At 42.0% G+C, this 18015-nt stretch overlaps 1 protein-coding gene across 11 annotated transcripts in view; it reads left to right on the plus strand.

The window, feature by feature from the left end:
* The window catches only part of LOC126039961 (guanine nucleotide exchange factor DBS-like), a 210890-nt gene that overhangs the window by 17622 nt on the left and 175253 nt on the right, over positions 1-18015 (plus strand). For 9 of the 11 annotated variants that reach the window (XM_049803863.1, XM_049803873.1, XM_049803870.1 and 6 more), the window contains exon 1: positions 5112-5318. The exons of the other annotated variants lie outside the window; for them this stretch is intronic. In XM_049803863.1, the coding sequence (XP_049659820.1) occupies positions 5177-5318 (142 nt within the window). In that variant the 5' untranslated portion in view covers positions 5112-5176. Of the gene's footprint in view, positions 1-5111; positions 5319-18015 lie in introns of those variants that run through there. 11 annotated transcript variants of the gene reach the window in all.

An 18015-nucleotide genomic window follows, 5' to 3' on the forward strand; every position in this document is an offset into this window, starting at 1 on the left:
TCTTTAAGCTAAGAGCTCTGTTTTGGGTATGCATTGCACAGAAAGGCTCTTAACCTCCCTTAGGTCCTTAGGCATTTTCATGATGAATAACTTTGCATCCAAGCCTAAACCCTGGATCTAGCTGGTCTTTACCCTTGTGCCAGTTACAGATGGGTAACTTTGGGAATCTGTTTGTTTACCTTGCCAAGCAGATGCCTAGCAGGACAGAAATGCCTTCTTGCTGATGTGCACTTAGCTGTAGAGGTCAAGAAAACTAGATAAAATAAAACCTGCAGGTGCAGCAGCAAGTCCTGCCAACTACTTGGCCCATAAAGATTCCACTCATCCAATCTCCTGGGCAGCTTCTCTAATCCAGCAGTGATGGCACTGGCTTCTTTTTTTGTTTGTTTGTGTTTGATTTTTTGTTTGTGTGGTTGGGTTTTTTTGTTTGTTTGTGGGTTTTTTTTTTGTGTGGGTTTTTTTTTTTTTTTTTTTAATAATGGTGGTAATGGTCCTTGATTAGCCCTGGATGTCTATACAGCTTTGAGATGGCAACAAAAGTTCTTTGGCTAGGTTGTCTTCTGATCTTTGCTATACTCACTCCTGCTTTTGGAAGCTTGCATGGGAGTAAACGTGCACCAACAGTGGCAGAGTTCTTGTTTCTCACTGCTGAAGGTGACCAACAATGTTTTGCTTGTCAGTTAGGAAATCACTTTAAGAAGATCAGTGTAATGAGATTCTGAAGCCATATGGCACTAGAATTAGTGCCTTCTAGTGCAGTAACTGCATGCTGTAATTGCAACAGTGCTGTATGCTAAAACTAATTTCAAGAGCAGAGATACTTTTTCCTTTGCTCATTCCTTTTAACTCCTTGGGGCTTAAAACAATGCCTGGGATGTAGCCCTTTATTAAAAAAGGAGGGGGAGGGAATCCCGGTCTGCTTCTTATTAGTTGGAAGAAAATAAATGGAAGTTAAGAGAAAAGACCAGTTTCAGTTTCCTAGCTGAACAGTGGAATGGATGTTACCTGTAACAGCACAAACTGCAGTCTGAAAATAAACCTTCATGTCAAGCTGCTGAAATGCCTTGTGGCTTATCAGATTCATGATCTGGATGGTGGGGAAGGCAGAAAGAAGGTCATGGAGGTATATGCAAAAAGAATGGTGTGTTCCAGCATAGCTATCAAAGAACAGTTCAAATAAAACATCACATAAAAAATAGGAAAATGTGAAGCTGGGGGTTCAGGAAAGTAATACAGATAATTTTTTTTTTTTTTTTTTCCTTTGCTTCTATGTCTATCAATCTTATAGCAGCATTGGATTTAGGTTACTTATTTCTCAGTCTTGTAGAATACTATACATCCATAAATAGGTGGGGGAGCTGCTGATCTTCATGAATAAATAAGGTATCTCTTGCTGATCTCACTGTTTTGGGTTGTTTTTTTTTAAATCATTGGTGGATAGGAAAGGCAATTTTTGAGTCTTATCTACTAAACTTTCTTGATAGTTCTTACAAGGATCTTTTGGAAAAGGGATGTCTGTTTCCCCTCAATTGTTTTAATGGCTGTGTTGGGTAAGTTGCAAACAGGGAGTGTTAAACGGTATTTTTTTATTTGCCTCATTTACACCTGCAGCAGAAGCAGACTTCTCCCCTTCCTCTGGCACATAAATACTGTTCCCAAATTCAGTTCCTGACTCTTCACAAGAAATTATGTCCATTGTGTCCAGCACTGAGATCCAATGTTGCATGTTTCATGCTTAACAGTGATACCAACCCTGGAGCACTGCTTTTTGGGGCAGAAGCACATTATTTTAGAAGAAGAGATACTTGGCTTAAACTGATTTAACTGAGTTGACTTTAAATTTGTGGTAATCCTCTGGCCATACAGTAATGACAGCAAGCTCCTTCCAGCAAGCTCCAATTCCAAGGTGAGCTGATATCTCTAACAAAACTAGGAACTAGTACAGTTCCTCAGGCTGTTTTGGTTAATGGCATCTGAGGATATCTGGGTGGATGTTTGGGTTTTCTGGGTTTGTTTGTTTGGGTTTTTTTTGGTTGTTGTTGGGTGTTTTGTTGTTGTTGGTGGTGGTTGCTTGCTTGCTTTTTAAATTTCTAATGACACTTTCTTACATTTATTTACTGGTTTATTCGTTGACAGACCAACTAAGATGATGTTGCTAGGCAATGCTGGTGATTCATGAGCAGAATATGTCCTCTTCCTTAGCTTTTCCAAACATTTTGCTATGCTTGTCTGGAGCAGCAGGAAAGTAACTCCCTTCCATTCTGTGTTATGTATGGAGAAGACCCAAGGAAGCGTGCTTGCCGTTTTCTCCACCTGATCCCTCCACTATACTGTTCTGCATGCAAAGAACCGTAACTTGCTTTCAGTCAGACTGATACATTTTAGCTAACAGAGGAAAATTGTGAAGAATCAATTATCCACGCTGAGTGCATGTTTGGTAACATGTTACATAAAAGCATTCCTGCAAGCCAGCCCTTGCAGCAGCTCCTGTGCAGATACGTCCAGTGCAGTACAGAAGAGGTAATTTGTGTGGTAGGAAACAGTCCAGGTCTCTTAGTGCTCCTGTGTCAGAGGTTTCTGATACATGTCGGGAGAAGCAAGCTCAGCTGCTTGTGAAATGTGAATGAAATGAAATTTACAGGAGAATAAACATCCTTCTGTCCATCCACCCTAGCCCTTGCAGTGCAACACTCAGTCCTGCAGGTAAACCTTATGTGCCCTGTTGCTAAATGTGTAGCAGCTACAGTCAGCTTATTTTATGTCTAGAGCTGGGTGATCCAGTGGTACCCCAGGCAGCAGAGATGTGTATTTAGCATTGTAATGGATCAGTGTTTCCAAGGGACAGTCTGAGACTTAGATGATTTTAGATATTTTTCCTGGTGTGTGCTGTGGCTACCTGTGCTTCAGAAGCTCAGACCTAGGGCAGATTTCTTCTTGCATCCCACTTCCAGCATCAAGTTTCCCCCTTGGAACAGGGTGTCTCACAGATCCTCCTGTTGCTAAGCCACATGGATACTGGTGGGAACAGCGTATGCAAGGGAGGATGGCAGACAGAAGTGTATTGTCACAAATGCTGGATTCTCCCCCGTTGTATATCTATATATGTGCAAGGTTGAAGTGCAATTATTCTGCGTATGTCAGACATACACATGAACATGTTGTCAGAAAAGCTTATTTTCCAAGGTATATCGTGTTTGCCTGTGTATGGAAGGACACCTTGAGCCCCTGTAACAAAAGAAAAGAGGATGGAAGAAAGCCTTTAAGATAAAACTGCTGGGTTATGTTTCTAGTTATCTTATCTCACGATGACAGTTTTCTACAAATTAATTCTGCCTTCTGTGCCACTGCTCTCCCTATCTGCAAAATATTGCAGTGCCCTGGGGATTTCTCTATAGAAGCTCTAATAAATATTTTACAAATGCTAATGAATCAGGTCACCCAACAGCTCAGTATGTCATTGTCCTCACTTTGTAGGCAGGGTTTTGGCAAAGAGCAGGAGGGTGACCAGCTTCATGCCATGCAGCAAATCTGGGGAGGAAGGGAGCACAAGTATTTTACTTTAAGAGTGGAGATCCCCTTTATGGCTTCCTTTCATCAAAAGGAGAGGTCCTGAGACTCACTGCTTCCCAAGTCTTGTAGCTGTTTTACTGCATGGTCAGTTTGTGTGTGCTGGGTTAGGGAGCTGAAACAGCTTACTGTGTGGCTGGGGAGCCATAGGGCTGGCAGAGGAGAAGATGCAGAAGTTTGTGGAATGGGGAGGAAGTAGGGCTGAGTTGACTTCTGTATGCTTCACTTACAGGCATTCATGCCTGTCCATCTAGTTATTTACCATTTTAGTAACGGCATCATGCAATGCTTTTTTCTCCTGGGCATCTTTGTCCCCTCTAGTTCATTCTCTGATTTGTGTTAATTAGGCTTCTCCTTTCTCACTCCAAGTCTAGGGATCATCTGTGATCTGAGAGGACCATGAGCTGAACAGTTCTGGATGCAGCTATGTCAAGTGCCAACAGGTGGTAGTGCTTGAGGTAGAGGAAGGCAAAGACTGTCCTGGCCTGTGTATGAAATCCTTGCAGGATCCTGTGTTCAGGTCCCTGCAGTTGAGCTCTGGGTTGCAGCTCAGCCCTGATTCATTAGGTTCTCATTATATTCTTTGTACTGTCACCAGTGCTGCCTCGTGCCTGTTCATGCATCTCCTGTGCAGTCCCCCCCCAACCCCAAGGAAGGCTCCTTTTTATTTCACTGCATCAGTATAGAGCACTCTCTGCACTCAGTTCCCCAAGTACTAGTTTCTTCACAAGGCTCTCTGATCAGTGATTTGTATTACAGTAATTGATAAAAGGGAAACAAGTCAAATATTCAGCACCTTCAAAGTGATTTCTAAATGTGTATTTCAGATCTCTCATTTTGGTATCAGACTGATGGATCCAACTTCTTTTTTAAAATATTTGTGTTGGGGATTACACAGCTAGCAGAGCCTGTCTGCCAGCAATATTTCCCTTTTGTCCTCCATTTGCTACTCTGTTCATTTAGATTATCAGATCTTATGAGCAGGGACTGTGCATAGCAGCAGAGGGCTTTTCTGTATAGTTGCAGTCTCCCAGTACCACTGCCAGACATATGAGTAATTGGCTGAGCAGCTCTGCAGAGCAGTCTCCTTGCACCATCCAAGCTGAAATGCAGAAGTAAAAAAATCCATTGTCAGTGATGAAGAATCGTAAAATCATAAGCCTGAAAGGGACCAAAAATCATGAAGAAAAACCTTTTCCTAAAGAAAAATTCTTTGTGAACATATCTGGCATGCTCTTTAAGAGACATTCTGTGATCTTGCAACGTGCTTCTGGGATCTTCTCTCTTCATTGTTGCTTATAAGGTAGCTTTAAATTAATGATAAGGAAGCCATTCAGGGCATGGACTGTGCTGAGGTTCACAGCTTTCATTTTGAATGAGAGAGTAAAGTAAACTGATATTGAAAGCAAGGAGGGAGAAACAAACACAGTCAGTAAGCCTATAAAAGTCTTAGCCAATTGCAATGGCGAACATCCTGCTGGTGAGGCTGACCTTGAATGAACTAAGTGGGATAAAGTCACCAGCCTGGACTGACGGCTGAAGAATCAGGCTGGATTCCAGCAAACTGAGAGAGAGCAGATTCCTGACAAGAGTCTCCTGAGCTGTGGCAATGGCTTCTCGGTGTCGGAAATGTGGACAACAGGTGCCCAGGAATCCACCTTTCACTGCTGTCCGGATAACAGAAGGAGAAATGAAATCTTACCATGATTTTATAGGAGGATGCATTAGATTGGAGCGCATGGCAAAGAAAGGTATGTGCAGCATCTTTAAAAGAAATAGCATCTTCTCTTAGTGGTACCTGCATTGCATTCCTAGGAGATTCGCAAAAAGAGATTATTTTTCTAATGTTTTCTCTGAGGATTCAGTGGTAAATAAAGACAACTGGTTGGATCTGGATATTAACTCAGGTACGAGTGCATCATTTGACTTGGCTGTATATTTCTGGGATATTTGCAGTGATTTGACCTAGAGGAGGTTAAAAAGAATGCTAGACTCATTCTGAATAAATGTTTATTTCACTTGGGTGTTAGACACTGAGGTTTCTGTATATGTCTGGAGCAGGTATTTACTGCGCATGTAAAATGCCTTTTTGAAACAGATGTAAGGACATGGGACAGTGGGTATCATGACCCAGCTGACCCTGTCACCCTGTGCTCCTAAAATACTATGTAGAAGGTCAATATCTTTATCACTGTAAAGATTGGGGTTTCACTGTACTCATAACAGAAACTTTGACTATCGAGTTTTTTGTGCTCTGTGTGAGTATGGCTACAGGGCAGTATTCCACTCTGAGTGGGTTGCTAATGTAAGATGCTGGTGTCCTGACAATTCATGCTAATTGCATGTTAACTCTGGAGTGGAATGATGATAGTTGAAACCTAGGCTGTTGACTGTTTAGTCACATATCAAGATTGCTGAATCATAGAACACTTTTTTTTCTCTAAGTGCTGTTTGAGAGAAAGATTAACCAAGGAGCCCCTTGGTTTCATTTGTTGTGTTAACTTGAATAAATACTTACCAAATCTCAAATCCAGAAATTTATAACATGATCACTAGCACATGACAAAAAGATCACCAAAAGCATGCAATATGATTGTACTTTCAAGGTGAATTGTTTATTATGATTTAATTAGCCCTTCAGCAAAGAGAGTTGCATTCAGTCTGGTAAATCGAGAATATTCTGCAGAGAAAGAGGTGGACCAGAAGCAGGTCATCTGCTGGCAGCTACTGCTTACAAATTGGGGTTTGCAGATACTTTCTTTAATAGGGCTCTAATGCACAATGCCAGGGTTTGAAAACTGCAAAGCCAGTCCATTGTACCTCTGCTTCTGTTGGCCATCTATCCGTGCTGATTTTTGGGCTCAGTGCCTACCTATGCGTTGTTGTATTTGGCTGACCTTTTGGTAACACTGATGTTTCCAGTTGCACTCTTTGTAATGAGGCATTCTGAGTTCAGTGTAGCATGGCAGAAATGTCTGGTATCTAAGTAAAAGACAGAACAGAATTAATTGAAGTTCCTTCCTGAATCTTTGATCAGGTGCTTCCAGGTTGCTTACGGCTCTGGGGGCCTGTGGGCCTGCTGGAGGCACAGCTCAGGCATCTGCTGTTCATATTCTTCCTGTAGGTAGAGAGGGGAAGACACTGGTAAGAGCTTTGCCATGGTTACTGTTCCCAGGGAAACACCTTCCCTGCCTCTCATGTTGAGAGATGACCTGGCACAGTATTATGGGCGGAAATCCCTTGGAAAAACATTTTCTGCTAGAGAACAGATAGTGTGTCAGCTCAGTCTGAGTCTGTTGCCATTTTGTGAGGCAGAAAGCATCTTCACTGCTTCTGTTTTAAATTCTGCCAATGACGCCAGAGGAGAAGCAGAAGTTAGGTTATTGCTAGGGACAAGGTGCCTTCAGCTGCATGCATTAGAGCTGCATGAGCTGTGAGAAAATACCACTGACAATTCTGCATGCAGTGATGATGTTGGAAGGGGTCTAAGGAGCTGGCAAGGTGGCACAGGAATTCATAACAGCAGCACTGCCTGGGTTCTTTTCTCCTGCTCTGAACTGACTCTGACCTTGTACTCATCTGCTGTCTTGTTTTGGCCTTAGTTTTCTTATCTGTAAAGTAGAAGCAGTGGGAACTACCTGCCTCCATAATTAGTGAATTCCTGATGATGTAGCTATGATTATCCTTTGATTTGACCAGTTTCCCTGTGCAGTAGGTGCTGCATAAACACAGGGGAAGAAAGATGGTCTGTCCCAGAGAACTTGGGCTCTGCCTGCCCCATCTTGCTAGTCCTTTGCTACTAGCAAAGACTCATTAACAAACTCTAGGGATGGATGTGTGCCTTTTTCTCAGGCTGACTCTGTCTGAACATAGTGGCAATGCAGGTTTATGGATCTCTGTGGTGAGTTCTGACTTGACTCTCACTTAGGGGTACCATTCCTGCAATGTAAAGATCCAGCTGGAGCGTTGTTGAGGACTAATTGGCTAGTGCTTACTCAATACTTCAGGCACTCCAAAGTACGAAGCATTTTTCACATACCATGCCTGTGGGGCCCTGTGAATATTCTGTGGCAATTTTCTCTCTCGTACTAAATATCATAACGAGAAGAGATGGAAGGCACACAGGTAACTACAGCAGAAATAGAGGCCACATGGCTGCAGTCACGCCTGCAGTGCCCTACAGGTAACCTACCTGTAGGTAAACCTTTCATCTGCAGTACCCCATAGCAAGTAGCAAGCTACCAAGGTAATCCAGTTCCTGGATCATGCAAGTTCAAGACTTCCTTTGAATCAATGTGATCTGTTTTGACCAGTGCTTAAAAGTGTGTTTGTAGCCTCCTGTTGATGTAAGGAGATGAAAATAGTGAATGATTACAAAAAGAAGGTGCTGCTATGAGGGACCAGTTGAAGGGCAGTTTCCCTATAGCCACATGATGACTGCTTAGAGCTCCACAGCCCTGGCTCCGTGCAACAGGCAGAAGAAGGACCTTGCTGTATGAGCTGGCCTATGGGTGCTGAAGTCCCCTCTGGGGTCTGATGTACAAATGGTGCTATTTTGAGGACCAGTATGTGACCTTGAAACTCTCTGGGAGCTGCAGAACCAAGGTGCTATAACAGACAACCAAGAAGAAGGAGCCCCAAGAAAGCCAGGCAAGAAATGTGGTAGTGACTCCAGTCCAGAGCTGATCCTCCTTGTAGTGCTTTCAGTTTCTCACAAAAGAGATACTGAAGCTGAAACCAAAGCATAGCCTCTTGTCATGAAATACATCATTATTGGACAGTGGCTCATGTGCCTTTTCAGCACTGACATGACTATTCATGTCACCTAGCTGCTGGCTAACATCTTTTATGCTTGAGGACACCTCCTGCCAAAATGGGCCCCTCTGTCCCCAGATGCTCTTAATTAGCCTGCCTTGTTATCATGCTCAAGTCCTCCAGTGGGATGACAGTATTGGGGCTTAACATGGATGGATGAGCATTGGCTGGTTAGAATATGTTTCTGTATGCTGTGGAGCTTGAGGCTGCATGCAGAATATATATTTTTAAGTGAATAAATGTGCCTTTTTCATCTATGCTCTAGGCTGGTGGTTGCATAAAACAGCATAATGAATCTGCAGACGCTAAGGAGTACTCAGTTCATTACTGAGGCTATTCAGGATTTTGCTGTTGCTGCAAAACCAGGCAAAATCCTCCTTGATATAGGATGGGGACTTGTGTCTTGTGCTAAGAAAGTAATTCTGATTTTGTCCTTCTGTAGGACAGAGGAATGCCAGAGTTCTGTCTGTCTAGCAATCATGGGCACTTGTTCTCAGTCCTACTGCTGTGTCTCTCTTACTGCTGGAAATGAAAAGCAGTTCTTCAGATCTATCTGTTCAGGGAGGAGAAGGGACTGAAGTATTGGAAATGTTTTTAGAGCAGTTAAGGATTTAAAGATAGAAAACTGGTTTTATGGTGCTATCTCCAGAAGGAAATCCCATCTGAATGAATTCAGGCTGAAATTTCTTGGACTTTTTGGTTCTTCTCCACCTTCAATAGTGAAATAAATGAGAAATGCTTTCCTTTCCCACATGGCTGACCTTTCCACAAAGGTGCTGGTTACTAGAGAAAGTGACTGTTTCATGTGAAGACTGAAATCTGCAGTGTAAGTGGAAGGTATTTCTCACCCCCTTGAGACTCAGTCATAGTGCCTCCTTGTGCATTGCTCAGATTTTTTTCTTGTTTTACTTGCATTCAGTATCTATTCTCCTCCTTAATATAAAATGCTACCTACGGAACCTGGGATAAATTTTTTCAGCTAGCTTTCTCTGCGAAGAAAATAGCTAAAATAAAATATTCTGTTTTCCATGGAAGTTTTTCTAAGAAAAGATCCTTAACTTAGATGATTGTGTCTCTTTTCACCTGTTCCCATTGATATGCAGCCTGCTCTGCTGCTATTGAGCAATACTGAACCCTGTTTACTTAATCAGAAAAGTTCGGAGAATGATGGTGAAAATAGGGTCGGCATAGCTTGATTTCCATTTTAAAAGAGTTTTGAGAGATAAGTAGTACTGAGAAGATCAAGAGAACAAATTCTCAGAGGGCAAATTATAGCAGAGGCCTTCTGGGTATTTATGTTTTTCCCTTCCTCCCACGATACTAGAAAAAGAAACAACCCAGTGAAATGGAAAAGCATTAAACACGGATAGACAGATAGCTCTAATTGGTAATGTTTTGTTAACTTGTGGGACTTATTACCACAAGATAATAGCTCAGTTTCCTTTTTTTGTATTGCCTAAATTGTAGTGTAAACTGTCTGGAGAGAAGATTTCGGGGGAAAATGGTGCTGGATGTACTGGGAGGTTGGAGAACATCTGGGCAGAGCTCTCACCCTGGTTATTGCCCACGGAGCTTATTCTCCAATTTCAGCCAGTTCTGCTGCTTCAAGCCCCACTTAAAAACCCAATTCTGCTGTGCTAATATGCTGATCTCATGTACAAATTGCGCTGCTGCTTTATTACTTGAATCTTGCTGTGGATTAGCATGCCCAGTGAGGTTTCTAAGTCATGGACCCTCCCCCTTCACCACCTATATCTAGGACAATATCTAGTAGAATTATTGGTGCTCAAGTATAAAGGAATGATAAGTAAAGCTTGGCTGTAGCAGCCTAGCTTCCTATATATAACTATTTGGACTATGCCAGGTGCCTTGTTGCACAAATTCATTCCATTTCTCAAGGGGAATAAAAAATAATCCTTCAGGCTTTACAACAGACAGGAATTATTGACCAAACATTTCTTTTTTCCACCTTTTTCTAAGCCAGAATGTCTCAGCAACTTTATTCTGCACAGAGACAGCACTTTATTCATATTCAGAACCTGTTCCTGTGAGTCATTAAATTGGGGATTGCTGAGTTCAGGCTATTTGTCTAAACTCTTAAGTCACCACCTTGATACAGTGTGCTGCTGTGGGGGCCTCTGAGGAGCAAGGGTCTACATGACTGAAGATCTGATTATGAAATTGGGATACTGTTAATTAGTAAGGTCATCCTCTGCTAGCATTGGGAAAACCTGAGATGAGATGGGAAGAGGTAAAGGAATGGGATACTCTGTTCCAGTTTCCCTTGACTTTACCACTAGACTCAGGAAAGGACATCTGCCAGAGAAGGGATGAAATTGGGGGCAACTATCAAATTTTTAAGTCAAAACCACAATAAGAATCAATGAGCTGGAAATTAAAGTGAGAGCTTTGAAACACAAGCCAATTTCTTTGTGTTAGGGCAGCTCTAGGGGAAGCAGTGAATTTGCGGTTGCCTGGAGTATTTAACATAAGATTAAAGAGCTTTCTAAAATGCTGGTTTAATCCAATTTCTGTGAACTTCTTGTGTGTTCAACAAGTCAAACACAATGAACCTAGTGGTCCCCCCCCGGTCCTGCAGTGAAAGAATCTGGGAAGATGATCTCTTGGGTTAGAGGTACTTGGGTATGAGCCATTCCTTGTTGTGCTTTTGGACACCCATACCCACAGGTGTGAACACATGAAAATGTGTGGTCAGATGCTTGGGTGGTGCAAGTTATTTCAATGAAACTGGGGTGCATTATAGCAACTGAGGATCAGGTCACTGAATATTTTTTTTTAAAAAGCAAACTTCCATATGTACTGCGGATTCTTACCAGTAACACATCAATATTACTCTATTCCATATGCTGTATGCTGGTGGGACAATATTTGGATAGTACAAAATGTTGTTCTACTGGGAGGCACAACTAAACCTTTTGAGCTTGGCAAAGACATTTTACAGATGCATACTGAAATTACCTTTACTAATTATGAAAATGAAAAAATGTCTGACACTTGTAAATCTAGTTTATGAAACTGAAAGTGCTGCCTTATGAGCTTTCTTCTGGGCGTGCAGTGGGCTGAGGAATTTCTTGGTGCCTTTTCAACGGTGAGAGAGTTCATTCCTCTCCATATCTCAGGAATCCAGCATAAGGTTAGCTGTTTACATTCACTTGCAGAGTATCATTTAGTCTTCTACCTCCACAGTTGGATCTGCTACTTCCGCAGCATCTCTACACACAGGGTTAAAATGATTTTTAGAGTGTAATCATCTAGCACGTTTATCAGCCGCTTACATCGATGTGACATTTGCCCATAACGCTTTGGAGCTTCTCCCACCCCTGCTGCTGGAGAGGACGAGTCTCCACAGGAAGGGTACGAGCGCTGCCCGGGAGAGGGCAGTGCACTACCGCAGACCTGGCCCGGGGCACTGCTGCGCGCTGGCTCTGCTCCCTCTTGGGGGGCTCCCACCGAGGATGAGCTGGGTCTCGGTGCGTCACGGGGCTGTGGGCTGTTAGTGAACAGTGCGCAAGCAGAGCTGGAGCTGAATCTCCCACCCGTAGCCTCCCCTCTGAGAGCAAAACGTGTCCGGAACGGGAGGCGGATTTTGACTGTAAATCGGTTACGTGTGGGCATTTATGTCAGTACAGGCAGCAGAGAGTAACATTACACGCTTGGTACAAGTGGGAAATTCGTTTGTTTAGCATGCAGTTTAGGAAAGGCTGGGGGTAAAAAAATGCAATGTAAAAACATACTATGCGTTCTGCTGCTCTCCTAGTCTATCTTTATGTACCTAGTAGTGCCTGTCTAACACTGCAGGTGTCTTAAGCTCTCATACATATCTCGTACCTAGCATGGTGATGCTCTACATTCTTTTGGCATTTATCTGTAACTACATATAAAATCCTGTTAGTTTTCTCATGCTATACTATAAATGTTGTGATAATTTGTGTTGGTTGGCTGGTGGGGGAAGGATGGAAACACTGTGTGTATTGTCCATACAGACAGGCTACTGGAGTGGATCTGTCGTAAGGATAACTTTGGTCTGCTCCTCATTTTACCGGTGGGGGAAACAGGTTGGCTGGTGACCTAGATTCCTCTCCCCATGCCTCATTTTCCCTATCTAGCAAATGAATGACACTTGTCTTTTTTTGAGCCTGACTGATGGCAGGCCAGGCGGAAGAAACAAGATGATTGCTACTACACCATGCATCCTAGGGGACAGCTGCTTTGCTGTACCCTAGGTAAAGAGTGACTTGTATCTAAAGTTACTGAGCTGCTGGGGTTTGTGGTAGTAAAGGGACAATTTTATCAGTAAACATAATGCTAAAGTGATGACCCAGTCTTGCTTCAGAGAGCTATAGATGCCATGTTACCATTGGCATGCCAACATGAAAGCGCATGTGTACTCTCACCGTGCACTGTGTGAACTTGTGTCCTGGAGTATTTGTTGAACTAGATACGTAGAACAGATTGCTCCCCTATTCAGTAGCTGTCATCATGTTTCCAATCAAATTCATAGGTCTTGTGCAGTCTTCTCCTTTGTCTTTAAATAACAGTACTATGCTTTGGTGTGTGGGTGTGCCTTTGGGATAGTACTTCAAGACAGCTATTCACAGCAGCGCTGTTGGTTTCCCTTGGCCCTGAATACTCTACTATTTAAAGTTATTTTAATGGGAGCACTTTCCATGCCTTAGTCTGAGCAAGTCGATCTCTCTCGTCTCTTGTTGGGATGTACCTCTGTTTGTGCTAAGCTGTGATTGCCTCCAAAGTCTACAGGTCTGAGTGGAGAGCTGCCTGGGAGGGAAGAAGCCAGCTGTACCTTGGGGAGGGTTAAAGCCTGGGTATGGCGCGTCAGAGGTCTCTGCTGTGGTTTGTGTTGAACCAGTTACTAAGCAATTTGTGCAGTCTGCTCCAGAAGAGCGTCAGCTCTTTGGTGCACTGTTGGTTAGATCCAGGACTGCTTCCACAGAAGGCTGCCTCTCCCTATCCCTCCCCTCTGCCTTGTGTGAACTCATTACCACAGCGAGACTGCAGAGAAGCCAGCCTGCGACACAAGGGAGGGCACATGCTTGTGAGTGTGTGTGGGTCTAAAAGGGAGGCATCACTCTTTGCAGTGTGTTTCTGTTGCTTTTTCTAATGGGCATCTGAACTGAGATGGTGGTGACAGCTTGGAGAAGGCTACTGGAGAGGTTGCTGGGTCTCTGAGGGCAGAGAGGCTGGCTGTGAGCAGTATTTGTCCTGTTACTGAGATATATATTCAGAGTGCTGCTGGCAGCAGTGATGGCTGCTGTGGCTCACTGTCTCAAATGGCAGTAACCAGGAAAATAATTTTTGAGCTAACTGGCCTCTGTTCAGGAGCGAGTAAGAAAACAGTCGTTCAGCTCCTGAGCTGAGTGGTCCCTCAAAAATTATGTGAATAGGCTCTGAAATGATTTTGGTGGATGTAATAGTTCAGAGCAGAGCCAGTGGCTGAAATTTTTCTAAGATACTGTTTCAGCTGTGAAACTGTCTTCTGGCAAGCTCTGAGGAAGAAGGAATGAAGTCTGCCATACCTTGATTAGCTTAGTGTCCAAGTATTGTAGTGAATGTATTTTAGTTTTGCAATTTGCCACATGTGTTTTTTGTTATTCATGATGGATTTTAACATGGCAGTGTGGAAATGTGAAACCTTCTTTTGTTGCATTCTGTACTCTGAGCAGGAATTTGTGTTCTAGCAATCCAGCATTGTTGTGAAGCACAGGTTTTGGGAAGAAGAATAATTAACTTTTCTCTGGCAAAAATCAGAAACCACCAGGAAGTTTTTACTACTGAGGGACTAAACAAGGGGCTGTGCCATGCTGCTGTAAATCTAGATTAATTTCTTGAAGCTGATGCTGAGATTAGACCTTGGCCTTTAATGCCTTTTATTAAGTAATTTTCTATTTTGTGGAGAGTAGGATGCAACATCCCCCCTATAATATCCCAGCATATGGTCTGTGAATCAAGCAATGTCTGTCTCAGGAAAAAAAAAAAAAAAAAATGCTGAGCAAATGATGTGGAATGGTGTGATTCTTTAGCTCTTTGCTGATTATGGATAGTTCATAATGTATAGTGAAGATTTGTTAATAATTTCTTATCTATCTCTTATGATTTTACAGAAATATTATAAGAAGTGTCTTCATAACAGGATGGGATATAAAGTCACCTAAACTGAACAGTGAGAGTATATGCTTTAAGAATTTTATATTAGTTTGTACAATTTAGCTTTTATGGGGATTATTAATCAAGGATTCTTAGATGTGTGCATAAATGTATGGTGTATTCTGACAATAAATAGTTGTCAAAATTCTTGAAGTGTGACTAGATATAAATTTGTACACACCAATGTATTTTTGTAGAATGTACCAATAGTACATCAAAACACGGGCTTATTTTCACTTTCTTTCCAGTTTACTTATGTAGGAGAAAGCTCTTGATTTTTTGATTCACCAACCGATTTTAAGACATTATCTTTAAAGACAAACAAAAAAAATCACAGCCAAACGAGAACATCAAAAGACTGTTTTTCAAGAAGTGGTTAAATGGAAAAAGTGGCAAACCCAAGGAAGTCTATACCAAAATCCTTTGAAGTTGGCTTAGAAATCTGAAATAAACCCTAGAGGGTACACGTTAGCAGCAGCAGCATTGTATATAATAGTAGCAGGGACCCATCCTGCCTGGGTTGGTAACAGCCTGCTCGCCAATTTGGCACAGAAGTGAATAATTGATTTTTAAACTATAGATAGGCCTGATTGAGAATTGTCATCTTCAGTACTTCTGAGTCTTGGAGTCCCCGGGCTCGGATTTTAATTCTGTATCTGAACTTCCTGGCCATCCACTGCCATTTTAGATTAATAACATATTTAAATGTTTAACAAAACTCCAAGCATATGTACATTTCCTCTAGTTTCAGCACGACTGCACGTGGACTGGACTTTGCGTTATGCACATGCCTGAGGGGTCTGCTGAAATAGCAACCACCTGAAAGCCTAGATCTAAGCTTGGGGGAAGTTCAGGTTTGGATCCAAAATAGCTGTGGTTCACTTGCATTTCCTATGTGAAGAAGGACCATGCTAGACTCTTTGTGACTTTAAAGTTACTGCAAGCAAGTCCTTGAAAAGTCCTTGCAGTTTGCTAATGGCTGGTGTGATCTTGAGGGTAACCTAGAAATTTCCCTTTTATGTAGCGGCAATGTTAACCTGCAAATAACTGGACGTTATAATTCTCCCCAGTGTCCCTGCCACCTTGATGTCTGCCTGTCTGTAGTCCTTACCTTCTACTTGGACAGCACTCAAATGTCTCTTTTGGAGGTCGCCACTAATGACTACTTTGAGCCTGTCTTGAATCTTTCATTCAGTAAACTTCAAGCACAGGTGTATGTTAATGATTTGCATCTTTAGGGTGGTAAGATTTTCCATATACTGCAGTGGCCCAACATACCCACTTAAGAAACTGAAAGTGAGGGGATTTCCAGTTGAGAGGATGTGATTTCAGTTTGTTGATATAAACAGCTCTCTTTTCAGCCCCTTCCAAGTCAGCCACAGTAGACTCCTAATGCCTGCCTATAAAAACAACTTGTTTAACTTAGTCTGTAACCACTCCTGGAGCATGGGAAAACACAGCCACCAAACAGGTCTTTTCTATCTGTGACCTCTCCATTTCGGTAATTTTATGTTAAAAGTGAACATCAAATTTAGTCAATGAGATGAACTGAAAAATGTAGCGATCCAAAGTAATTTGAGCAATATTTGCTGAAAGACTTAGAAGAAATGTTTAATATTCCTGCAGAGCAAAGCTCAGGTAAAGCCTGTACATCCTTCATTAGGCTGCACAGAATGCTTTGGAAATACTGATTGTGATGTAGCATAATGAAGAGCAGATCTGCTGTGCAATAGAAGACCACATCAGGCAACAGTTCAGCTTCTGCCCAGGTAGACACTGAGGGTCATAGGTTTTTGAGCTCTTCAGAGAAACACGTGCATTTCTAACCTTTCCCTCTTTCATGGACCTTGTTTGGGAACACTTGCAAGGCATTTCCATCCACACCATGGCCTAAGTTTGTCCCTTCTCAAGGGATCAGAGCATATCAGCAGTGCATCACTCAAGACAGTTGAAATCTTTCTCCTAACCCTGCTTGTCCAGATTTCTACGTTTGTGTACACAGAGTTGGGTTTGCTGTTACACTTTAAAAAAAACGCAAAACTTTAAGGGATGCCTCCTAATATGAACCAGAGTTACTTAAATATTATAGAAGAATCTTCTCTCTTATGAAAGTTAGTTAGAAAACTTTGCTATGAAACTTGGTTTTAATGAGAATAGAAATTGCATTTAAACAAATACACTTTGTAAGTTTTACAGTTGTGCTTGGTTAGCAAATGATCTGAGAGAAAATGACACCAGTCACCTACCTGTGCTGCATTTTCTATTTTGCTCTAAGCTGATCCAAGTGTGATTCTCTGCTGGAAGAGGTAGTCCTGGCCTTGTCATTTCCCACCCCATGCCTTACTAGTGCTTGTACCCTTCAAGCTCCTTTGCAGAGAACTAACCCAGGTAAGAAGCAATCCACTAAGAAAAAGATTGCTTTGCTTTATTTACAATAACTTTTTTCCTGGCTTAGTTTTCAGTTGACTCAGCATGGGTTAGCAAAAAAAGAGGTGGTGGGAATGTGTAGAAGAAGAAGGGAAAGGATGGGATTTCCTTTCTGTTTATAACTGGATTTTTATTTCCTCTTTAAAGCAAACAATCTGTAGCATAGCCAGCTCGTATCAGTAACTGATCTTGCTGTTTCTCTGTCTGGGCTGAAAGAATAAACAAACATTTTCAAAAAGTAAACAAAGGGCACAAATGGTGAGAAAGAGAAATAAATAGAATTTAAAAAAATCAAACCCAAACCAAGAGCTTCTTTTGCTGATGTAATAACTTTGAAGTTCTTTTTGGCCTTCAGGAAGGGAAATGTTTTGCTTAAAGGTTTGCATTGGGAATTCTGGTGGGACAGAATATTTTCAAATCCGTTGGCCTGCTTAAACCTTATCAGTGAAGACATGCAAATTTGTCTCCTTAGTGTGTGTAATTCTTGAAATCGAATGTAGCTGCTAGACCTTTAGCTAACTGTTGTTGTTCACGGCAAGGAGACACAGGACTTGGAAGAACATTTGAACTGTAGGTACTTTGCAACTTTCAAACTCTGGATTTGTGTGTTGCCTTTTGGTACTTTTTAAGAAGAGTAAGAACACATAACATTAGGTGTCCTTTCATGCTCTTAAAATGAAATCTCTGACCTTATGCTTAACCCTGTCTGACTCTTTTCCGTCACATCAGCAATCTGATTTTTCCCCCAATCCACAATTTTGATTTGAATGCTCTGAGGGTAATTTTTGACTGAGCTTGCACAGAGTAGAAGTAGGCTGATGTACTCTATGTTTTAGCAAAGATTTTATTTCACTCCCAGCTGTCTTCCCTGTGAATTACATATTAGGCTGTCATTAAGAAGAGATGAACTTTGCTCTGGAAATTTATAACCCATTATTCCGAGATAAGTGACTTCAGATGGGGGATTGAAGCAACCCCCTCCTCTAGACAACAGAAGGCCAGGCAGTTATAGCATTCAGTCAC

The sequence above is a fragment of the Accipiter gentilis genome, chromosome 6 (genome assembly GCF_929443795.1).
Source record: "Accipiter gentilis chromosome 6, bAccGen1.1, whole genome shotgun sequence".
NCBI lineage: Eukaryota > Metazoa > Chordata > Aves > Accipitriformes > Accipitridae > Astur > Astur gentilis.